Raw genomic sequence first — 26,387 nt, forward strand, 5'->3', positions numbered from 1 at the left:
AGGTGGTGTTCTTCGGGGTGGTGTTCCCCTTTTCCTTCAAACATAATGATGGTCATTATGGCCAAACACTTCTATTTTTGTTTCATCAGACCAGAGGACATTTCTCCAAAAAGTGCAATCTTTGTCCCAATGTGCAGTTGCAAACCGTAGTCAGGATTTTTTTGTGGCGGTTTTGGAGCAGTGATTTCTGAGCGGCCTTTCAGGTTATGTCAATTTACTGTGGATATAGATACTTTTGTACCTGTTTCCTCCAGCATCTTCACAATGTCCTTTGCTGTTGTTCTGGGATTGATTTGCACTTTTCGCACCAAAGTACTGTAAAGCTTGTCGTCTGTGGAAGGAGAGGAGGACCAAGGTGCAGCGTGGTAAGTGTTCATATTAAAACGGTTTTAATGAACACTGAAACAAAACAATACACCACAAACGAACAGTCCTGAACAGTGCAACAAAACACAGAACAGAAAATAAACACCCACAATCAAAATGGGGAAAACAGGCTACCTAAGTATGATTCTCAATCAGAGACAACGAACGACACCTGCCTCTGATTGAGAACCATACTCGGCCCAACACATAGAAATATAACAACCTAGAAAAACAAACAGACTGCCCACCCCAACTCACGCCCTGACCATACTAAAACAAAGACAAAACAAAGGAACTGAGGTCAGAACGTGACAAGTATCTCTAGAAGATAGAACGCATCTCCTTCCTGAGCGGTAATATGGCTGCAGATGAACGCGGTACCATCAAGCGTTTGGAAATGGCTCCCAAGGATGAACCAGACTTGTGGAGATCTACACTTTTTTCTGAGGTCTTGGCTGATTTATTTGGATTTTCCCATGATGTCACGCAAAGAGGCATTGATTTTGAAGGTAGGCCTTGAAATACATCCACATGTACACCTCCAATTGACTCAAATTATGATAATTAACCTATCAAAAGCATCTAAATGACTTCATTTTCTGGAATTTGTTTAAAGGCACAGCCAACTTAGTGTATGTAAACTTCTGACCCACTGGAATTGTGATACAGTGAGTTATACGTGAAATAATCTGTCTGTGAACAATTGTTGGAAAAATTACTTGTCATGCACAAAATAGATGTCCTAATTGACATGCCAAAACTATAGTTTGTTAACAAGACATTTGTGGAGTGGTTGAAAAACAAGTTATAATGACTCCAACCTAAGTGTATGGTAACTTCCGACTTCAACTGTATGCATGTGTGTGTGTGTGTTTGCCCTCTAAATGACTTTGTGTTTGTCTTGAGAAAAGGTTCTGTGCACTGGGCTGTGTATTGGTTATCATGATTACCGTGCGGCCCGTGCCCAATGGGTTAAGCTTCCCAACCGAACCCTTGGGGCGTCGGGGGGGTCATGGCAACCGTCAGCCAGCTAACCTGTGCAAACGGTGACGTCTGAAAGTAAAGTGGGCCCAATTTAGAATATATGGTCAGAATATACTTTCTTTTCATGTTTTTTTTTTATGTTTCTTCTGATCTTTTTTTGTCATGAATTTGAAAGGGTCAAATGATTGAAGTAATTTTCTGTATTCATTTCACTTGGATTCAATGTCTTTCTTGAGTCCTTGTCTCAGCACATCCTTCCTCAGTTCAGCTGTGGCCTTGATGCTGTCTTATAAATGTGTCAATGGAAATCATATCCCAAATGTCTCACAAAAATGGCTTGTTTTTATTCAATACTACAATCTTATTACTATACAACTGACTTTAAATTGCAATATGTACATGCTATTGCAATATTTCTCAAAAAGGCAGAATTTAAGAAAGCAAGACTACAAATACTGTGATAAGTTGATGACCGTGTCTCTCCATGCCCTCTGTGCAATGACCACTACAAGTACACAGCTTCCAGGAAGACCTTTTCCCTTCCTGTGACGTCACTTCCTGTGAGAGAGACATAACTACAAGCATTTCACAACACAGTAATCACCTAGTAAAAGATCACACTAAATTCTTAACTTCTATAATTCTTATCAAGCTCATTGACAATGTTATATTTATTCACTGGAAAGATCTTAATTATTTTAAATACATATTTGTACCACAAGCTGAATAAATCAAGTAAGAGCTGGTGAGATCAAGGTCATCATCCAATCGAATCTGGCCATGTCATGTGTGAATACTGTCTGGATTTAATTTCATTAAAAAAAAAATCTTTGCGAGTCAGGGCTGTGTGTTTTGTCAAACACGTTTCCGGGACATGCTTATTCCTCCCCCGTATGGCCCTTGGCTGCGTTGTTTCATATCATCTTCATGTTGAATTTCCGGGCTCCTCCGGCACTACCCGTGGCCGCAGGCCCCTCAGCCTTCCGGAAAGGGGTCTCCACTGTGAAGTTATTCTTGCGCTGGCCCCGCCCCCTGCTCCATGCGAACAACAACAGGAAACAGAAGAGCACCACGCCTAGGAAGGTGATGCAGCCCATAGCCGTGGAGACAAGGATGGTGGTCAGGTCCAGGGTGAACTTGAGGAAGACGCGCGTGCTGTTCAGGTTTGTGTCGTTGAAGAACTCGCCACCGTACAGCGAGCGGTTGGCGAAGAAAGCCGATGCGGCATCCAGCGGTGCGCCCCGGACGGTGAGCATGGCAAAGTAGGTGTCGTTGCCGCCGGCGTTGCTGGCGATGCACATGTAGGTGCCACTGTCGGTGACCTGGGCATAGCGGATCTCTAGCGTCCCTCCTGGGAGGACAGTGATGCGGCCATTGCTCTTGGCTGTGATTATTCGGCGCTGAGGGGAGATCCACATGATGTTGGGGGCGGGCTCTCCCACGGCACTGCAGAGGAAACTCACTGGCTGGCCCTCACGAGCCGTCACCTTAGTGGAATGAATGAATGGATGAATGAATTAATTAATATATAAATTAATGAATGAATGAAGTATTAGGCACAAAACTGAAACAGGCAACAAAGCTTTAAGTACTACATATCAATGTGTATCTACACTGTAGTTACATTATGCTTACGTGCACAGCAAAGTGGGATAATAACTCTTACCTGTTGAAGCTTGCGGTTCCGTATCTTGGGCTTCTGGCATGTGAAGTGATCGAAGAGCGCTGAGTCGGTGAAGGTGCTAAGGCTATACCCCTGCACCTCCTCCGGCCCAGCGCACACGGGCACCCTGCCGTCAAAGTTGAGGGTCTTGCGTCTCTGCAGGATCCACAACAGACGGCAGTCACACAGCAGCGGGTTCCCGTCCACCCGCAGCGTCTCCAGGCTGTTTACAGAGTGGAACGATCCCTCCTCCAGGGTCTGGAGTTCGTTGGAGGAGAAGTTGAGGACCCGGATCTGTCTGAGGCCGCCCAGGGAGTGGGGCTCCACCGTAGCTAGGCCCGTGTTCACCATGATCAGCTCCTTGAGCCTCAGCAGCTCCCTGAAAGCCCAGGGCTCCAGAGTGGTGATGGGGTTGAAAGACAGGTTTAGGTGAGTGAGGTGGATCAGGTTCCTGAAGGAGGACGAGGGGACGGAGGTGATGTTGCTGTTAGTGATGGACAACCAGGACAGGTCTAGACCCTGGAAGCTGAGCGGGGAGATGTACTCCAGATAGGGCCAGTTATCGATCTCCAGCCCCCGCAGGTTGTTAAGCTTGCGGAAGTTGTGGTCTTCTAGGGCGGCAATGCTGAGGTGCCTTAATCGCAGAGTGACCAGGCTGCGTAGGTAGGACAGTGTCTGGCCAGAGATGGACGTCAGGTTGCAGTGCTCGATAGTCAGGTCCTCCAGCCCCAAAAGACCAGAAAAGGCCTTCAAATACAATCAGATTGAACTTGATTAGATGTGAGTGCCAATTGTGGAAACATAATATAATCAATAAAAGGTTAGAGAATGTACTTGGAAAACAGATGGATAACAGCTTACCTTATGAGAAATGTAGACCAGGTCGTTGTCTCCCACCTCCAGGTGTCTCAGACTCCTCAGGTCCTGGAAGGTGTAGTCCAACAGAATCACCATCTTGTTCTCACTCAGATCCAGCGTGGTCAGGTTTCCCAGCTTGGCGAAGGCCCCCATGGGTACCAACTTCAGCTGGTTCCCCCTCAACTGTAAAACCCGCAGGCTCTGCAGATTGGAGAACGCATTGGGCTCCAGCGTGGCAATGAGATTCTCACTCAAGTCCACTTCTTCAAGGTGCGGGTACGGTGCCAGGTCGCCCATTTCCACCCAGCGGAGCCGGTTCCGGCTGAGGTCCAGGAGGCGGGTTTCTGTAGGGATGCCCTCTGGGATGCCGGTGAGGCGCCGCCGTTGGCACGAGACTGACCGGATCTGGGCCGAGCACTCGCACCGCGGGGGGCACGCCTGGCAACTACCTGGCAGCAGGGATATAATGGTAACCAGCAGCAGGGCCGGCCCCCAGAGACTCACCCACCGCCATGGCATCAGGGACCACACACTGGGGCCCGGGGAGCCAATCATGGCCCTGCTGGTCATGATCTGACTCCTAGCCTATCACAGGCAGGGTCAGTGTACTACACACCTATAGGGAAAGGGAGACAGAGGGAGGAGAGGTTATTGAGAAAGTTTGGGAATAAAGAGTAGAGGAGTAGGGAGGAGAAAGGGAGAAAATGTGGGGGAGAAGGTAGATAAAGACAGAGAGAGGGAGGTTGAAGAAAGAGGGAAAGATGGAGAAAAATAGAAGGGAGAATTAAGGCAAGACATTTAAGAGATGGGGAAGGGATAATGGAAAGTACAGACAGAAAAGAGTGTGGGTGAAGGGAGGAGAGCAAGACAGATGGAGAAGTCTTTTAAAACACCTATCAACACATTTATGTTCATAAAAATTACATTCAGTGTCCTGAATAATCAATGCACCTTACTATACAACTGACACCATCACTTTATAGCACATTATTTTGTTTATGAAAGTTAAGATACAGATATAGGATCTTAATTGGATCACCGTTCAATGCAGGAAATGTTAAACTTGTATTAGAGGTTAAAAATACTTATGAAGTTTGGAAATTACAGACTTGATTTTCCCTTATGAAAAATGTATCAACCCCTACAAAAATGTAAATGAATTATAATCCACATAATAATTCCCATTTCCTGTTGATGCAGGAATATTTTCCTGCTGTAGCAAACTGGCTCAAATTAAGATCCTACATCTGTAGTGAGGATACTTGTTCATTTAGCAGAAGAACAAGGGCATTGGGAATCACGTGAGTGAGTAGCAGCCTGTGAATTCATGCATGTTTCCTCCCCTTCTTTCCTCCTCGCTCTCTGTGCTTTCTTCGTACCTCGACGCACACTGAATTCATCACACACAACATACGATGCGATGCAAAGAGAGGGTTACCGTGGAAACGTCCCCTGAAATGCCTGTAAAATCTGTGTGTATATGTGTGTCACAGTGACATGAACACAACATTTTCTTCATGCAAAGACACACATTTTACAGACATTTCAGATAACGTTTTCAGGCAAACCCTGTTGTCTCATTGCCACTATGAGTCATTTTGTGGGAATGTGTGTGCAAGTGACTGAGTGTGTCTTTGAGTGTGTCATTTTACTTTGAATAAATAAAAAATACATGTTGTTCTTCTCTCCAGTCTCCGCTAATGCTTAAACGTTCCTTCAAGCAACCTGTCAAATCGCCCACTCAATGTTGTCATTGAGTGATTTGCCAGAGGACACCAGCCAAAAGGTTCAGAACGTTCAGTACTGCCCCAATACACGCACACACACACACACAAAGGTTCAGCATTGATTGCACCGATTCTCATTTACAACAACTTACGGAAGTGACCTTGGTTGAACATTTCATAAAGAGGATGTGATGCCCCTTCAAGTGGCCAGGGAGTGATGACAAGTTAGTGTTTTTATATTGGGACCAGAACCCAGACTTCACCAGGCCCCTGGCTTACAAACCTAGAGCTCCATCTCATTAGTCCTGTATCTCATTCCCTCCACGTCTCCAGTTAAACACTAGAAGAGAGCTGAGATCAGCTCAACGCAATTAGCACATCAGAGATAAATGGGAGCGGGATCGACACTGACACCTATGGAACACGCTGTCAGGGATCAAAGATGAAACAGGTACAGTGCAGCCTGTTTAACAGGAATTAAAGAGCCACACAAGAATCTTATTATAAGGAAACATTGAAGATTATTTATTCTAAAATCTAAAGGCTGCTATTTTAAAAAGACTTGATTAAAAGATTGATGATGCAAAGTATTGGCTTCACTCAGCTGTTATTAGCTGTGAAACACCATGAAAAAAGCAGACAAACTTCTTCAGGATTGGTGGGTTCCCTGTGTTGGAATGTTGAGCTAACGTAGGCTAATGCGATTAGCATGAGGTTGTAAGTAACAAGAAAATTTCCCAGGACATAGATATATCTGACATTGGTGGAAATCTTAAATTCTTGTTAATCTAACTGCACTGTCTAATTTACAGTAGCTATTACAGTGAAATAATACCATGCTATTGTTTGAGGAGAGTGCACAGTTTTGAACATGAAAAGTTATTAATAAACAAATTAGGCACATTTGGGCAGTCTTGATACATAATTTTGAACAGAAATGCAATCCTTCATTGGAACAGTCTGAAACTTTGCACATACACTGCTGCCATCTAGTGGCCAATATCTAAATTGCATCTGGGCTGGAATAATACATTATGGCCTTTCTCTTGCATTTCAACGATGATGGTACAACAAAAAATACAAAAGAAGGTTGTTTTTTTCTTTGTATTATCTTTTATCAGATTTAATATTTTATCAGATGTTATATTCTCCTACATTCCTAACACATTTTCATAAACTTCAAAATATTTCCTTTCAAATGCTACCAAGAATATGCATATCCTTGCTTCAGGGCCTGAGCTACAGGCAGTTAGATTTGGGTATGTAATTTTAGGCGAAAATGGGGGAAAAAAGGGTCCGATCTTTAAGAGGTCTAAGTCTGAGCTGCATTAAAAGTTGGGATCTTAAAGGGATAGTTCAGGATAATATCTTCCCTGATGAACTAGTAGACACCATTTTTATGTCTCTGTGTCCATTATGAAGGGAGTTGCTAACTAGTGTTAGTGCATTTGCTAACGAGCATAAGCTAACACTAGTTAACATTGGCTCACAAAACTACCTCTAACTTCCTTCATACTAGACACAGAGACGTAAAAATGGTATCCACTTGTTCATCTGACTCTGGGGAAGTAAATAAAAAAATTAAATTAAATTATCCCTTTAAGATGAATGAGAAGGAGAGGGTGTTATAATATATTACACTGCCTTTACTGGAGGGATGTTAAAAAGCACTCGGAAGATTGGTTGTGTTTCAGGCAGAGCTAAACAGATTAATAATATATGTGCTAGTTTGTGTTTATCGGGCCCCATTCAAGGGTTGAGTCATGGGGGCAAAGAGCCATCTTTCTGTCTGTCTCTGTCTCAAAGAGATGAAAAATATTCCCTACTTGCATAGTTATTTCCTTAGGACTATTTATTTGAAGCTTTGATTGAACTTTGGGCAAGCAAAGTTCTCCCACATTGTGAAGGAATTGTTATGCCTATTTCTGTAAAATTATCACAAAAAAACATCAAATTTGAGGCGTTCTACATAATCCCACCATAGGAGTATTTGATCTTGTGAAAATCGACAAACGTCAAACCCAATCAACATTCTCCTTAGATGAAGAGCAAAATACGAGGTAGGATACAGAGGTTCATCTTCTATATGGTAATACTCTATACATTATGCTGTATATTCTCCCAGGTTCCTAGAGAGAATACACAGCATAACTGAAGCATGCAATGAGAGCACCAGCTCTCTCCGTAGCCGATGTGAGCAAGACCTTTAAACAGGTCAACATTCACAAAGCCGTGGGGCCAGACAGATTACCTGGACATGTACTCAAAGCATGACTGGACCAACTGGCAAGAGTCTTCACAGACATTTTAAACCTCTCCCTGACAGAGTCTGTAATACCTACATGTTTCAAACATACCACCATAGTCCCTGTGGCCAAGAAAGTAAAGGTAACCTGCCTAAATGATTACCTCCCCGTAGCACTCACGAAGTGCTTTGAAAGGCTGGTAATGGCTCACTACAACACAATCATGCCAGAAACCCTAGACCCACTCCAATTCGCATACCGCCCCAACAGATCCACAGATGACGCAATCTCAATCACACTCCACACTGCCCTTTCTCACCTGGACAAAAGGAACACCTATGTGAGAATGCTGTTCATTGACTACTGCTCAGCATTCAAAACCATAGTGGCAATAAAGCTCAGCACTAAGGACCCTGGGACTCATTACCTCCCTCTGCAACTGGATCCAGGACTTTCTGACGGGCCGCCCCCAGGTGGTAAGGGTAGGCAACAACACATCCGCCACTCTGATCCTCAACATTGGGGCCACTCGGGGGTGCGCGCTTAGTCCACTCTTGTACTCCCTGTTCACCCACGACTCCATGGCCAAGCATGACTCCAACACCATCATTAAGTTTGCTGATGACACAACAGTGGTAGGCCTGAACACCGACAAGGATAAGTCAGCCTATAGGGAGGAGGTCAGAGACCTGGCAGTGTGGTGCCAGGACAACAACCTCTCCCTCAATGTGAGCAAGACAAAGGAGCTGATCGTTGACTACAGGAGGGCCAAACAGGCCACCCATTAACATCGACAGGGTTGATGTGGAGCGGGTCGAGAGGTTCAAGTTCCTTGGTGTCCACATCACCAATGAACTATCATGGTCCAAACACACCAAGACAGTTGTGAAGAGGGCACGACAACACCTTTTCCCCCTCATGAAATGATATGGCATAAGTCCCCAGATCCTCAAAAGGTTATACAGCTGCACCATCGAGAGCATCCTGACCGGTTGCATCACCGCCTGGTATGGAAACTGCTCAGCATCTGACCGTAAGGTGCTACAGAGGGTATTGCGTAAGACTCCAGTCACAGACTCCTGTCAAAGACTCCAGTCACCCAAGTCATTGGCTGTTCTTTCTGCTATTACATGGCTAGTCATCTCTCCTCCTTCCAGGCTTTTTCTTCTCTGGACTTTATATTGCGATTGGCAACTTTCATAAATTAGGTGCATTACCGCCACTGACTTTGTTAGTCTTTCAGTCACCTATGTGGGTATAACCAATGAGGAGATGGCACATGGGTACCTGCTTCTATAAACCAATGAGGAGATGGGAGAGGAAGGACTTGTAGTGCGATCTGCGTCACAAATAGAACTGACTTCTATTTGGCACGCGCGAGCAGTGTGGGTGCAATAATTGAATGATATAGATTTCAAAATGTATTTTGCAATGCTCGCACACGTGACGTGAGCGGTGTAGTCAGGGTATTAGTGTCAGGGTAGGGAAGAGGTCAAAATCGGGAGGACCAGAAAAAACTGAGACTAGGAAAAACAGAAACTCGGAAAACACGCTGGTAAGCTTGACAAGACAAGACAAACCGGCAACAGACAAACAGAGAACACAGGTATAAATACACTGGGGAGAATAGGGAAGATGGGCGACACCTGGAGGTGGTGGAGACAAGCACAGAGACAGGTGAAACAACTACAGTGAATACAATTTTTTGATGTAGAGCACACACACACACACAAAGCCCCTGGTAAACCCACACAGATTGCTGCCTGCTCTCAATCTTAGCCTGAGGCCTATCTGGAAGAGGTTCCCATCTCGATAGAGAGCTTGAATACACAACTAGATATCAAGTTTAGAAAACCAGCCTTTTCACACACACACACAACACACACCACCACACCACACACACCCTGTCAAAACATAGCCTAGCCAGACACCTCATATATCTGAAGGATCCTGCCTGTTTCATGATAGCTGGAAATTGAATTTTTGGGGGAAACGTGACAAAATACCCAGCCAAGCTTCACTCTCACTTCATTGCAAACCAGCTTAACAAGACCACTGAACAACCACTCTCATAACTTATACCAGCCTATGGGTGTGTATGTGTGTGTGTGCCCTTGCCTGGCTTCTCTGGCTGTTATTCAGTGTAATGGATGAGGTCTGTAGGTCTCCTCTCCCCTGTGTCATCCTATGGTTCACTGGCTGAGTCACTGCGTGAATGAGACTGTGAACTGGGCCAAGGGCAGACCTCCCCCAGAGGCTCCAATATACTCAATTCCATCACCTCCCCTTCTCCTCCCCTAGATCACTGTTCCATTTGTGGGGTGAGTGATGGAGGCAGTGGGGCCTCTGTCTGTGATGGCTGGTCCTTTTATCCAACTAACTAACTGAATTAGAAATTCATCCATGTTTCTCAAACGTCAAATTTAGAAGTGTTTAATTAAGGTGAAGTTTAGGCATTAACTCAAAATTTTTAAGGTTATGGTTAAGTTTAGGCATTAACTCCAAAATCTTAATGTTAGGCATTAACTTCGAAAGGTTATTAAAGGTTTGAGATAGGCTTAAAACAAAATTCGCAAAAACAACTTTCTATCATTGGATTTGAACATGCAACCTTTGGCACCAGAGGGAGATGCTTATGGGCAGTTGGTGCTTATGCCCATCCACCATCCCTGCACACAACACCCTTGCAAAACCGAAACCTACTTGAACGTAACAGCTTTCCATGTGCTCTTCCGATGCCCTCGGACATGGATGGATGTTGAATACTGACTTGTATCACAGGTGACCTGGCTGGTTGTTACTGTTGTTGATTCATTGTTGTTAGTACACTCGTGTCATTAGCCTGTCCATCTGTAGGATACCTCAGGGCAGAAATACATGGCTCTGATAGAGAGGATAACTCTGTATCTATACAGGAGCTTCATTTTTGACTCCCACAATCACAGACCAGACAGGTCTACAGCCCTGTTAACATGCATCATTAATGCAGCCAGATGGCAGTAGAATATCATGATGTCCTAAAAATAACATTTGTAAATCACACATGGAAATAGAGCTACCAAACATTAATAGCTAACTTTGAATATTGAATATGCAGACAAGACTGAAACTATTGATGCGAAAACTACAGTTTCTGTCTGGCTCTCCTCATTACTAGGCTGTGGGTTGGTTTGAGAGCTGGTTTCACCACCTGCCTAGACACGCATGCACACACGCACGCACACACACACACACACACACAAACACACGCACAAACACTCCACCGAGCTGCGCCCCTCTGTTGGCCAGGGCAGCACACCAGCGGTACCCAAACTCACACAGTGTTGTGAATGTCACACCAGCCAGATGTAAAGACTCCACCTGAGGGTGGAGTCCCCAAACACACAGAACAGCATGATCCCACACTTCACCAAACATAGGCCAGATGTCCACGCAATACCAGTGGCAAATTTAATTTAGGCCTAAATTCAATCTGTACAGTGTTAACAGGCGATTACCGGCAACTGCATAGCATGTCAATGCTTTTGTTTAGGAGATGATGGCGGTGTAACTGTGTTGGAGCTGTCAAATCGGTTAGCGGCTGCTGTTGTGGTCATCTGTTCTTAAATCCCCCCCGTATTAGAAGTTCAGAACGAGAAAGTGTATAGAAAAATACAATAAATAGACAATGTATAGAAATAATGACACTCAATGAAAATAATTAAATGATATAACAAGGATTTATATCAGCCTTTTTGAGTAGTAGATTACGTCACAAATTCCAGTGTTTGAGCTTGTAACACGGCTGCATAGGATTTGTACTAACGGAACTCGGTGCATCCAATGGGAATGTCTGCAATAGGGATAACGCCGGGAGCCGCTTGTGGATCTGACAGCTCCAATGCAGTTACACCTAAGCAAAAGCTATAATATGCAGGTTAATGGTTAACTGATTGAATCTAGGCCTTTACCTTTATTCATACAGGTTAGTCGCAATAAGATTAATACTAACTTGAGGGATCATGTCTATGTTCTCACAGCCCTATGTTTCCTCAGCCCCATGTCCCTTCTGCCCTACGTTCACTCAGTTCTATATTCTAAACCGGGGTTCGGCAATCCATGTGAGAGGAGCCATTTTTAAACTTCCGGTCACAAATGACTGAATATTTCAGTGGATTCTGTGTCATAATTGTATATATCTGAACCAATCATTATAAACAATTACTTCAGTAGATGCTGATATATACAGTTGAAGTCTGAAATTTACATACACTTCGGTTGTAGTCATTAACTTGTTTTTCATCCACTCCGCAAATTTCTTGTTAACAAACTATAGTTTTCGGCAAGTCGGTTAGGTAATTTCTTCTTGGCTGAAACAAGTAATTCTTCCAATAATTGTTTGCAGAGACATGATTTCACTTATAATTCACTGTATCACAATTCTAGTGGGTCAGAAGTTTACATACACTATGTTGACTGTGCGTTTAAACAGCTCAGAAAATTCCAGAAAATGAAGTCATGGCTTTAGATGCTTCTGATAGGCTAATTGACATAATTTGAGTCACTTGGAGGTGTACTTGTGGATGTATTTCAAGGCCTACCTTCAAACTCAGTGCCTCTTTGCTTGACATCATGGGAAAATCAAAAGAAATCAGCCAAGACTTCAGAAAAAAATTGGAGACCTCCACAAGAGCAATTTCCAAACGCCTGAAGGTACCGCAGCCGTCATACAGCTCAGGAAGGAGACGCGTTCTGCCTCCTAGAGATGGACGTACTTTGGTGCGAAAAGTGCAAATCAATTCCAGAACAACAGCAAAGGACCTTGTGAAGATGCTGGAGGAAACAGGTACAAAAGTATCTGTATGTCAGGGTTTTCCTGTGGTGAAGTAGAGGAGGACCAAAACGCAGCGTGATTATATTGACTCATGTTTAATAAAAACAGATAAACATGAACACTACAAAACAATAAACGTGGAAAACCAAAAACAGCCCTATCTGGTGCAAAACACAGAGACAGGAACAATCACCCACAAAACAGGCTACCTAAATATGGTTCCCAATCAGAGACAATGACTAACACCTGCCTCTGATTGAGAACCATATCAGGCCAAACATAGAAATAGACAAACCAGACACACAACATAGAATGCCCACCCAGCTCACGTCCTGACCAACACTAAAACAAGGAAAACACATACGAACGGTGGACAGAACGTGACAGTATCGACAGTAAAACGAGTCCTAGTTCAGCAAGGAAGAAGACACTGCTCCAAAACCGCCATAAAAAAGCCAGACTACGGTTTACAACTGCACATGGGGACAAATAATGGACTTTTTGGAGAAATGTCTTCTGGTCTGATGAAACAAAAATAGAACTGTTTGGCCATAATGACCATTCTTATGTTTTGAGGAAAAAGTGGGAGGCTTGCAAGCCGAAGTATACCATCCCAACCGTGAAGCATGGGGGTGGCAGCATCATGTTGTGGGGGTGCATTGCTGCAGGAGGGACTGTTGCACTTCACAAAATAGATGGCATCATGAAGCAGGACAATTATGTGAATATATTGAAGCAACATCTCAAGACATCAGTAAGGAAGTTAAGGCTTGGTCGCAAATGGGTCTTCCAAATGGACAATGATCCCAAGCATACTTCCAAAGTTGTGGCAAAATGGCTTAAGGATAACAAAGTCAAGGTATTGGAGTGGCCATCACAAAGCCCTGACCTCAATCCTATAGAAAATGTGTGGGCAGAACTGAAAAAGTGTGTGCGAGCAAGGAGGCCTACAAACCTGACTCAGTTACATCAGCTCTGTCAAGAGGAATGGGACAAAATTCACCCAACTTATCATGGTAAGCTTGTGGAAGGCTACCCGAAACGTTTGACCCAAGTGAAACTATTTAAAGGCAATGCTACCAAATACTAATTGAGTGTATTTAAACTTCTGACCCACTGAGAATGTGATGAAAGAAATAAAAGCTGAAATAAATCATTCTCTACTATTATTCAGACATTTCACATTCTTAAAATAAAGTTGTGATCCTAACTGACCTAAGACAGGGAATTCTTACTATGTTTAAATGTCAGGAATTGTGAAAAACTTTAAATGAATTTGGCTAAGGTGTATGTAAACTTCCGATTGCAACTGTATATACATATTTTTACATCTCAGAACATGCATTTGGGGCTGCTGTAACATTGACCAAAGAATCAAGGTCATATTGATTGAAAATATTCAGCAGGTCCCATACATATTTGTCTAGATTTTCTTTGTCATTGTTAGACATGGAGAGCTGAGGGAACATCAAATACATTTTTATTTGTCAAATGCTTCGTAAACAACAGGTGTAGACTTAGACTGAAATGCTTACTTTACGGGCCTTTCCCAACAAAGCAGAGAGAGAGAAAATGACTAAATAATATGAAAGTAATCACTCTTAATAATAAAAGTAATAATGGACACAATGAGTAATGATAACTTGGCTATATACCAGTACCGAGTCGATGTGCAGGGGTACGAAGTAATTGAGGTAGCCTAGCGGTTAAGAGTGTTGGGCCAGTAACCGAAAAGTTGCTGGTTTGAATCCCAGAGCTGACGAGGTGAAAAATCTGTCAATGTGCCATTGAGCAAGGCACTTAACCCTAGTTGCTCTGGATAAGGGAGTCTGCTAAATTTAAATGTAACTAGGAATAAAGTGACTCGCCAACAGGATAGATAATATGGATAACAGTAACAGCAAAAAGTGAATGTTAAAAGGGTTAACGCAGATAGTTTGGTTAGCAGTCTTATGGCTTGGGGGTAGAAGCTTTTCAGAGTCATAGGGCTGAAGGAACATAGGTCAGACCACCTTTTAGGATATCAACATTATCATTTTGAGAGAGACCTGCAAGATGCTAGTAGTTGTCAGCATACAAAGCACAGGGTTCATCCTGAGCATGTATAAACTGTTTTTTTTTTAGCTCTGTCTGTATGTCCACAAATACATACGTCTGTCTGACTCTGTGTGTCTGTTTCCATCCCTGTGCTGGTATCAGGTAGTGTGTGTGTGTGTGTGTGTGTGTGTGTGTGTGTGTGTGTGTGTGTGTGTGTGTGTGTGTGTGTGTGTGTGTGTGTGTGTGTGTGTGTGTGTGTGTGTGTGTGTGTGTGTGTGTGTGTGTGTGTAAATAGGTCAGACATGTTGACTGGCACGGCTGGTATATGGGCCGTAGAGCATGGTCCTCCCTAAAGCCCAGCCTCTCTCTCCATAAGCCATGCCTGGGTTTAGAGACAGCAGCCTGCTCAACCATCCACAAATACACAACTACACAGTAGATATTTACTATCGCTAGAGGAGGGACAAATACACACACACACACACACATGCTTTGTAAGCCTCGTAAACCTTCTCACACAAACCCAATTTAGTAGCAGTCAGGCGAGTGCAGTCATCCAGTCAGCAGGATATTCGGAGAGCTTCTACATTTCTTGTCACGAGACAAATTGAGGCGGGAACTTGACAAGTCTGTACTTTCCCGGGGAAAGTACTTTCCATAGCTAAGTACCAGTAAGTCCCATATTCAATCCATGCTTAGTTTGCCCATTTTAAGCCCAAGCCAAGCGTAGCACAAGGCTTAGCATCACATTCCCATTGCTTTACTGTGGCAGTCCCACGGCCTCAATAAGAGGTCACATAGAGAGAGAGAGATAGAGAGAGAGAGAGAGAGAGAAGGAAGGAAGGAAGGAAGGAAATGGAGAGAGAAGAAGAGATTTCGATAAAAGCCTAGCCGGAAAATATAAACTATGACTAAGACAGACACGAGTCCTCACATGAGCCTCAGCTCATTACAGAAACAAACACATTAACGAATCTCAATAACAACCATTAAACAAGAATCAGAGAGACAGGTTACCCTAATGGTGATTCATATTTCCAAAGTTTTAGTCAAATGTTCTGACGAGGGCCATTGGATAATGTCTTCCTGCTAAAGAAATCAATACAAATATCAGTTTTCAAAATGAATATCTCCGTCTTTTGAACTTGGCCAGAAAGCCTACGATACGTTTTTTGTGCGATTTTGGGAGATGTCTATCTAAATTTGATTGAAGAGTGCCTGTATCTTGAAAATGAATTACTGCATATCGATCCAAGGAAGGTATCCAAAAGCTGTCGTTGACATTATGAAGTTGACAGGCCACATTTTCAGGTGGCATGCTGTTAGCTATAAGTGGACCTCTGCTGCTCACTTTGGGCTGGCCACAAAAGTGTCCAGCAGACACGCACACACGCAATCAAGCACGCACGCACACTCACACACACACAAACACATACCGCATGCAGGCACCCACACATATAGACATGGACACACCACTGCAAGGTAATAGCATCCCTCCATGGCAGGCACCACTGTTTATGACGTCAGGTGCAACCGATGAATATGGGGCACATTCTGTATGCTCTCCATGTCAACAACAATGAGTGAGAGTGAAAGAGTGTGTGCGCGGCAGAGATGGAGAGAGAGCGATGAAGCGTTGAAAGACAGAAAGAGAGAGATGGGGAATTGAGAGAGGTGAGAGAGAGAGATGTAAGGAATAAAGGCCACCGGGAAATTCTTATGTGCTGATGACACAAACCTCTCTGAATGGAGATGATATGTGAAGGACAGACTCTCTCTCTCTGTCTCTCTCTCTGTCTCTCTCTCTGTCTCTCTCTCTGTCTCTCGCTCTGTCTCTCTCTCTCTCTCTCTCTCTCTCTCTCTCTCTCTCTCTCTCTCACCGTTCAAAAGTTTGGGGTCACTTACAAATGTCCTTGTTTTTGAAGGAAAAGCAATTTTTTTTGTCCATTAATATAACATCAAATTTATCAGAAATACAGTGTAGACATTGCTAGTTAGTGTTTTAAATGACTATTGTAGCTGGCCAAATCCAGCTAAAATAGTCATTTACAACATTAACAATGTCCACACTGTATTTCTGATCAATTTGATGTTATTTTAATGGACAAAAAAATGTGCATTTCTTTTTTTTTTTTAATACTAGGATACTAAGTGACCCCAAACTTTTGAACGGTAGTATTTATCTGTCTCTCCCTCTCTCATCACATCTTAGATAAGCAAGCATACCACATCTCGGATAGTACAATAAGCTCTTTTTTAAAAGCCTGCAAATCACACTGGAACTAGACATCAGCTAGAATGTCTGACACATCAAGTACAACTCCTGACATCCACAAAAGAGCAGAAAACAACAGTCAAAAAATAAAACATTCAGATATATAGTTTCCTGATTTTTCTTATATCTCTCAGATATAGGACAGACACTTAAAAACACATTTAAAAAAAACGTTATTTTGAGTTATTGTTTTTCTATGTACGAATCTGTTATTCAATGCGTTTCTATGGGCTAATTGCAGTAAGGCTTAGACTTTTAACCTTTCCATGCGTGAGTTCCAAACTGTTGCCCCTTGGGGGGTGATGTCAGAATGCACTCACTGCTCCAAAATTTGATCGTTACGCAACAGGACAGTTAACCCATGCTGCCCTAAAACCAAGGCACGCTGCCTGCTAATTATCTATAGGCTATGTTTCAACTTGACAATTTCAAATGATTTGAATTGAGCGTGTTCCGCCTACTCATTAATTCACATAAGAAGTAACCCATTTCACTGTTGCGGACAATTTATGTTTGTGGCTTTACTGAGCCGGACAAACATCTCTCTGATGAGAGCCCAAGCTCTTCCCCCGTGTTTCCCCAGATCAAGTATGCAGACATTTGCGCATCTCTAGTCAGAACAGGCTTTTCACAAACGTTTCCCCCTTGGCACATTTTCTGGCTGACTCTCACATTGCCTTCATTTTAGTTTTCCTTACAAATAACAACTTTGGACATGTGTGTGTGTTCCTATCAAAGTAAGTTCCTGATTTTCTGTATATTGTGTTGTCGTTTCTACAGTAGCACACGTGGTCTCCATGTGTTGACATCTTTCTATTCACTCCGTTCCAGCCAATATTATGAGCCGTCCTCCCCTCAGTAGCCTCCATTGGTGTGTTTGTGCATATGCGTGTTTATGTGTGTGTGTGCGTGTGTGTGCCAGAGAGTGTGTGTGCGTGCATGTGTGGATTGTGGTGTAAAGCATAAAAGTTGCAATTTATTATTCAATACCGCACTCTAAGGGGAGTACACAGCCCGAGACAAAAAAGGAACTAAGTGAGTCTTTGTGTGTCCCACTGTGTGTGTGTGTGTCCCCCTCTCCCTTTGTGTTGTAACAAGCCTAGAGACAGAGTGGAGCTCACTCCGTCCCATAACTCTCAGTAATAAGCCTGCTACCAAGAGAAAACAAAGAAACGATCAGCTCCCAGGTGTGTGTTCCTTCACCCTCACAGTTTAATCAACCCCTATTAATATGAACGGGACCTTCCATTTCTCATTGTGCTATCATTGTCTCTCTGCATCTCGACACACCCATTCCTCACTCAGTTATCTCACACACACACACAGACACACACACACTCACATTTTGGAGGTGTGCACAGTGGACAGAACATTTCACTGCAATTACCACCACATTGGTTTGGACCCCACCCCTTGCTCACTTTCTTTTTGAATATTGGCATCCTCTTCCTGTTGGTGATGAGCTTGAAGGGAACAATAGTGTTGAATGATGAACTCCAGTCAAAGAACAGCATTCTCACATAGGTGTTCCTACTACCCAGGTGTGTTTGGGCCATATGAATTGCGATGGAAATAGCATATAACATGGATCTATTGGAGGGGTAGGCAAATTGCAGTGGATCCAGTGTGTCCGGCATTCTGGTCTTGATGTGGGCCATGACAAGCTTTTCAAATAACTTTATGATGACTGGGTGATAGTCATTTAGGCTTGTCACCTTGGTTTTCTTGGGAACTGGGATGATGGTGGTCTCCTTGAAACAAGTGTGACAGGGACAGGTTGAAGATATCCGAGAAGACGCCTACCAGCTGGTCAGTGCACACTCTGAGGACACGGCCAGGGATTCTATCTGGACCCACGGCTTTGTAAGTATTCACTCTCTTAAGAGTTTTCCTGACGTCAGCCTCGGGGGGATGTACCTGGTCGTCAGGATCAGCTAGAGCCCTTCTGGAAGGCTCGGTGGTGTCTGCCTCGAAGCGAGCATAGAATGCATTGAGCTGGTCTCGGAGGGAGGCTTTGATGGGCACCACACAGCTGGATTTGCCTTTGTAGTCCGTGATAGCCTGTAGTCCTGGCCACATGCGTCGCTAGTCTGAGTTATCGAACAGTGATTAAAATTTCAGGCTATATTGTCTTTATGCCTCCCGAATGGATTTGCGAAGCTCGTACCTATTTGCCTTGTAAGCATCGTGCGCAACCGATTCATTAGGGTTTGTTTGGCTGACATTGAATGCTGCAGTACGGGCTCTTAGCATGGTAAGGATTTCTCTGTTCATCCAGAGTTTTTGGTTGGGGTATGTCCAGATTGTTATTGTGGGTACAATGTACAACACATTTCCTGACAATTCTTGTGACTGACGATGAAAAATATATTCCTCAGTGTTGATGGATGTATCTTTGGATGAGTCTTTGAACATTTTCCAACAAGTATTCTGAAAACAACCCTGCAGCATTGAGTCCGCCACATCCATCCAGCACCTCACTATTCTCTATTCTGGTGAATTCCTCTTGGGCTGCTGCTTGTAGGTGGGGAGTAGGAACAGAAAGACGTGATCTGATTGGCCGAAGTGGGGGCGGGAGATTACTTTGTATGCATCACATATGTTTTTGTACACGTGGTCTAGCACGTTGTTGCCTCTCGTGGGGCAGGAGACATGTTGGTGATATTTTGGGATAATTTGTTTTGAACTTGCTTGGTTAAAATCTCCTGTGATGATAAATGCTGCATCCGGATGAAAGGATTCTTGCTGGCTAAAATGGTCTTGTACAGTTTGCCGAGTGCCGCCGTTGTGTTAGCTTGTGGCGGTATGTAAACGGCAAACAGCGGTGATAATAACAAAAGTGAATTCCCTCGGCAAATAGTGGGGTCTTCCTCCCAAAGCAGTTAAAGTATTCACACCCATTTCGTTTTTCCACATTTTGTTACAGCCTGAAATTAAAATGGATAAAATGTATAAAAATTTGTGTCACAGGCCTACACACAATACCCCACAATATGTTTTATTTTTTTATTTTTTACAAATTGATAAAAAACAAAAAGCTGAAAAGTCTTGAGTCAGTAAGTATTCAACCCCTTTGTTATGCCAAGCCTAAATAAGTTCAGGAGTAAAAATTTGCTTAAATCGCATAATAAATTGCATGGACGTAATAGGGTTAACATGATTTTTGAATGACTCCATCATCACTGTACCCCACACATACAATTATCTGATTCAACCACAAAGAGGTTTTCCAATCCTTCGCAAAGAAGGGCAGCTATTGGTAAATGGGTAAATCATTTTTTAACACTTTATTAATTACACTTTGGATGGTGTATCGTACACCCAGTCACTACAAAGATACAATCATCCTTTCCTAACTCAGTTGCTGGAGTGTAAAGGAAACCATTCAATGGTGACTTTAAAACAGTTACAGATTTTATTGGCTGTGATAGGGGAAAACTACAACATTGTAGTTACTCCACAATACTAACCTAATTGCAGAGTGAAAAGAAGGTAGTCTGTACAGAATACAATACTAAAGGAATACTACAAAAAATGTGTCAAAGCAATTAATTTTTTTGTCCTGAATACAGTGTCTTATGTTTGGGGAAAATCCAATACAATAACTTATTTTTAAGCATAGTGGTGGCTACATCATCTTATGGGTATGCTTGTAATCGTTAAGGACTGTGGAGTTTTTCTGGATAAAAAAATAAATGTAATGGAGTTAAGCACAGGCAAAATCCTAGAGGAAAATCTGATTTATAGTCTGCTTTCCACCAGACACTGGGAGCTGAATCCACCATTCAGCAGGACAATAACCTAAACCAAAAACAAAATAACCAATAACAAAATAACCTAAAGGCCAAATCTACACTGGAGTTGCTTACCAAGAAGACAGTGAATGTTTCTGAGTGGCCAAGTTACAGTTTGGACCTAAATCTACTTGAAAATCTATGGCAAGACCTGAAAATTGTTGTCAGCAATGATCAACAAACAATTTGACAGAGCTTTAATCATTTAGAAAAGATAAATGTGCAAATATTGTACAATCCAGGTGTGCAACGCTCTTAGAGACTGAGCCAGTAGAGACTCAGAGATGTTGTCGCTTCCAAAAGGTGCTTCTACAAAGTATTGACTCAGTGGTGTGAATACTTATGTAAATGATGATATCTCTGTATATTATTATTGTTTACTAGATGTTGTCCTATGACTATTACTGATGAAGTATTCTGTAACCCCTCACCTTTCAATCAGGGTTGATGGTGAAAATGCTTTGTTCAAAATAAGACATTGTATCATTGAATCGTTGTACTCCCTGACAAAGGGCACGCAGCCGAAACACGCCAGAGCTTCTAAATCTTGGTTCCATTGACATGCAAATAAAGGCATTTTTATTAAAAATATGAAAAATGCCTTCGCCCTCCTTTCTTTTTGGTGACCCTTTTACCAAAGACCACTACAAAGACCTACTAATGGGTACCCTAGCAGCGCTTTCCTTCCTTCTTTTATTCCATGTCTCATGGATAACGTTCTCTCAGAATCAGATAGGAACCTTTTCATAACATTCCCTGATGGACATCAAAGTACCTTATTATAACGTTATACTGTGCCCAAACCCGGGACCTGTACTGAAGTTAATGTCGTGTTTTAATGTTCCTAGAACGTTCTCAGAACATCAGTGGGACCTAATGGGAATGTCCCCACATGTCCTTAGGATGTCCCCTGTTTGCTGAGCAAGCACAGCCAGACAGCTATCGATGTTTGGCTGTAATTGTTATTGTCGCATATGGATACACAATGAATCTACTGTATCCATAAGAACACACAGAGTGGTCCAGGAGGAGATAGGGAGGTGATGGGTATAAGAGAAAAGGCTGGAGGTGGGTGATTCACGACATGATTCAGCCTTGCTTCCCCCTCTCTACTGCTCCAGCTGTTAAGCTAATGTAATAATCTTGCTAATGAGATGATGCACTCATACACACACACACAGACGTGCGCATGCACACACACACGCAAGCACGTACATGCACACACAGAAACAGACACTAATAATTCTAATGAAGGGCGGGTTGTTGTCTTGCCGGGATGAGTATGATTGGTTAACAGACCTCATCATGCTCTGTCACCGAGGTAGGGATGCTTGTTCTGGACTCACTGGGGATCCAGTTGTCTGAAGTGTGGCTATCTGTCCTTGTCTTGGGCTGTTAATTCCCATCCTTTCACAGTACAGGGATTTCTGAAACAGGTTGCATCTCAAAAGTCTAAACTCACCTCTCCCTTCCTCCTTTTGAACTGACATGGAAGAACTGGATGGGTGAAAGACAATTCCTGTCGGGCATCCATATTGCTTAAACTTGCCTGTCTCGTCAGTTCAGTGCAGATGAAGGAGATGAGACAAGGAGACAAGGCCATTTTACACTATTGAGAGCTACCCCTGTGCTGAGTAACGATAGTATCTAAGTCGTACACTCTATACATCATAACTCCATAGCTGCAGTCAGTGGCGCTACAATAAGATCATGCCGTGGAACGTGTCCCTTAAGAGCAGGGCTGGAGATAACGCCTGTAGAACGGAACATTTAAATAGCTTTGGCTAAGCTAATGACTTAGACACCTTGCAGTGACCTGCTTTTCTCTATGACTCACACACATACTGTATATTTGCACACTGCCAGACACACACATGGGTCCCCAAACACGCAAAGGCACACACACACACACACACACACACACACACACACACACACACACACACACACACACACACACACACACACACACACACACACACACACACACACACACACACACACACACACACACACACACACACACACACACACACACACACACACACACACACACACGCAAATAAGGGGGCTTGGAGACATTATAAATATGAAGTAAATTGGAAGGGAGATTTTCCCAACATTGCAGCTTTGGGACACCGGGTACAGTATAAACAACAAGACTCACCATGCAGCCACTAAGCACTTCAACATTGTTTTTGCTGAGCTGTTGAATAAAGTAACACTCTGCTACTTCTGTGCCTGTCAACAAAACACAGAAACTCCTCAACGTTCCTCCGAGATGACACACTTATGCTAATTACACAGCTGATCAGCTCTCATATGACACACACGTGTAATTCCATACATTCTATTTCTACACTGTGACATCCCTTTTTTTCCCACCTCCAGTGCCTAAAGCAGTCACGTGATTGGGTTCAAAGGTCAAGTCTGTGCTCTTTTACCGTAAATCCACCAGTTGCTGGGAAGTTTCCACCGGTCAGTGGGCAGACAAGGGAGATTGTTGGGGCTAAATGGGGAAGGGACTGGTATACATGATGACCAGAGCTATCTTTCTGGCGTCCTTCCTTGTAGCTTCCAATAAGAACAGAGAGCCATGGCATGCCATCATTTAGGGCATTGAGCTACCATAAGTGAGCAAGTCTTTCTGGGTGAGAGGAAGAAATCTCTGTGATTAGTAGATTGGCATTGTGCCCGTTAGTACACAGATAACAGACTTACAAGCCACTTACTCTCGTGTGTGTTTGTGGGTGTTAGTGTGTGTGTGTTTGCGTGGTGTTGTGTGTGTGTTTTTGTGTCGTGATTCAGTCATTTATTCTGGCACGCGATTGTTTGTGCTAAATTCTAATTAGCTAGTGAGAGTAGAGGTTATTTAGACTCTTAATACAATTAGGAAGACAGAGTGAGAAAGAGAGACACAGAGAGACAGACAGAGAGCAAGAAAGAGAGATACAGAGAGAGAGAGAGATAAACAGAGACAGAGAACGAGAAACAGACACAGAGAGAGTGAGAAAGAGAGATACAGAGAGCGAGAAAGAGATACAGAGAGAAAAAGAGAGCGAGAAAGAGAGATACAGAGAGAAAAAGAGAGACAGAGAGATACAGAGAGAGATAATGAGAGAAAGTGGGAGACCGAGCAAACCCCTAACAAACTCTGAAGTAACCCTGACGTTAGGCAACACTTTTTAATGACTGTACAGTTGTCTATACTTAATAAAGCATTTATAATTGATTAGTAAATCATTTTTTCATCACTTATTAATCATTACTTTATTCATAAGATGTTTAATATAGGTCCTTATGAGATTTTTGTGTGGCCTCATCTAAAGTGTGGGCTAATTATACTTTATAAATACTTTATCAATGCATGATGAGCATGATGAGTGACCAGTGTAATTTTTCACAAAAAGATAGACATGCCATTGGTAGACGTTCCAGCAGTACCTGATGCACCTTAAGGTCTGAAAATAACATATCAATGGTAAAAGAATAAGCACACAACACAGGATGTTTAAGGAAATATACAGGATATATATATATATTGTGGAGCAAAAAAGTATTTAGTCAGCCACCAATTGTGCAAGTTCTCCCACTTAAAAAGATGAGAGAGGCCTGTAATTTTCAAGCAGGGGGACACGTCTGGCACTGCAGGATTTGAGTCCCTGGCGGCGTAGTGTGTTACATGTTGAGGAGTTTCACCTGAAAGAGACGAGGCCTATGTGGGTGAAACTGTGTGCACGCAAGTGTGTGCGTGTCTGTGTGTGTGCACATATGAGTGAGTGTTCATTTCCCTGGAGTGAGCAACCCTTCTAATGCACCCTGTGTGTGTCTGTGTGTGTGTGTGTGTGTGTGTGTGTGTGTGTGTGTGTGTGTGTGTGTGTGTGTGTGTGTGTGTGTGTGTGTGTGTGTGTGTGTGTGTGTGTGTGTGTGTGTGTGTGTGTGTGTGTGTGTGTGCATGTGTGTGTTTGTGCGTGTGCTTATTTCCTTGTGGAATTAAAGAGAAAAGGAATTAATTCAATCCTCTCTCTCGTTAGACAGGTGAAAACTGGGAATTTAAAACAGTGACTGACTAACTGAGGAGAGGGGGAAGAGAGGAGTGTAATGTGAAAGGGTGAAAGAGAGAGTGCTATAGTGATGGATAGAGTGGCTGATGAAAGTACATACAAAGAGAAAGGGAGGGACACGGAGAGGAAGAGGTAGAAAATTACAATGAAGAAGAGAGAGAGACAAATAGAAAGATAGAGGCAAATAGAGAGAGAGAGAGATAGCCAGAGAGAGAAGGGTGTCGAGGAAGCGAGAGATAGACAAATAGAGTGAGAGAGAGTAATGACAGGGGAAGGTCAACTCCATTTCAGACCGAGCCAATCTAACGGATGCAAAACAGCTTGTATATCATTCCTCATACTATAGGAGAGCAGAGAGCAGGGGGTGGTGGGGGGAGTGGGCTGGTCTAACTCAAGGTGTCATAAAAATATTTTCACATGACTCTCCCCTTCTACTGTCAAATAAATTGCACACCCCCTTCATATAATTAACTCAAAATAATGTTTTATGGCCACAAATAACAATAAATGTAGCGACCCTGTGATAAATGTAGCTACCCTGTGTTGATAAATACCTAGCTGTCTGGTTAGACTGTCAACTCTCCTTCCAGACTCACATTAAGCATCTCCAATCCAAAATGAAATCTAGAATCGACTTCCTATTTCGCAAAAAAAAGCATCCTTCACTAATGCTGCCAAACATACCCCCGTAAAAATGACTGTCCTACCGATCCTTCACTTCGGTGATGTCATTTATAAAATAGCCTCCAACACTCTACTCAGCAAATTGGATGCAGTCTATCACAGTGCCATCCGTTTTGTCACCAAAGCCCCATATACCACCCACCACTGCAACCTGTATGCTCTCGTTGGCTGGCCCTCACTTCATATTTGTTTCCAAACCCACTGGCTCCAGGTCATCTATAAGTCTTTGCTAAGTAAAGCCCCGCCTTATCTCAGCTCACTGGTCACCATAGCAGCACCCACCCGTAGCATGCGCTCCAGCAGGTAAATTTCACTGGTCACCCCCAAAGCCAATTCTTCCTTCTGCCTCCTCTCTTTCCACTTCTCTGCTGCCAATGACTGGAACAAATTGCAGAAATCACTGAAGCTGGAGACTCATATCTCCCTCACTAGCTTTAAGCACCAGCTGTCCGAGCAGCTCATAGATCACTTCACCTGTGCATAGCTCACCTGTAATTAGCCCATCTAACTACCTCATCCCCATACAGTTATCTATTTTATTTATTTTGCTCCTTTGCACCCCAGTATCTCTACTTGTACACTCATCTTCTGCACATCTATCACTCCAGTGTTTAATTGCTATATTGTAATTATTTCGCCACTATGGCCTATTTATTGCCTTACCTCCTTTATCCTACCTCATTTGCACATTTGTTTATTTCATGTGTAACTCTGTGTTGTTGTTTGTGTTGCAATGCTTTGCTTTATGTTGGCCAGGTCGCAGTTGTAAATGAGAACTTGTTCTCAACTAGCATACCTGGTTAAATAAATGTGAAATAAAAATAGTAAAAAATTAAGTAATTTTTTAAAACTAGCTAACGTTGCCCTTGAATAGAA

The 26,387-nt window shown here is 43.0% G+C and overlaps 1 protein-coding gene across 2 annotated transcripts in view; it reads right to left on the reverse strand.

The window, feature by feature from the left end:
• Window positions 1-1,672: 1,672 nt before the first annotated feature.
• LOC118395058 (leucine-rich repeat and immunoglobulin-like domain-containing nogo receptor-interacting protein 3) overlaps window positions 1,673-26,387 on the reverse strand; it is a 61,353-nt gene continuing 36,638 nt past the window's right edge. Inside the window, exons 1-4 of one of the 2 annotated variants that reach the window (XM_035788845.2) lie at window positions 12,425-12,974; window positions 3,875-4,487; window positions 3,017-3,760; window positions 1,673-2,837 (exon numbers count right to left, since the gene is read on the reverse strand). In XM_035788845.2, the coding sequence (XP_035644738.1) occupies window positions 2,265-2,837; window positions 3,017-3,760; window positions 3,875-4,441 (1,884 nt within the window). In that variant the 5' untranslated portion in view covers window positions 4,442-4,487; window positions 12,425-12,974 and the 3' untranslated portion in view covers window positions 1,673-2,264. Of the gene's footprint in view, window positions 2,838-3,016; window positions 3,761-3,874; window positions 4,488-12,424; window positions 12,975-26,387 lie in introns of those variants that run through there. The other variant, XM_035788844.1, reaches the window with a different exon arrangement.

The sequence above is a fragment of the Oncorhynchus keta genome, chromosome 15 (genome assembly GCF_023373465.1).
Source record: "Oncorhynchus keta strain PuntledgeMale-10-30-2019 chromosome 15, Oket_V2, whole genome shotgun sequence".
NCBI classification, from domain to species: Eukaryota; Metazoa; Chordata; class Actinopteri; order Salmoniformes; family Salmonidae; genus Oncorhynchus; species Oncorhynchus keta.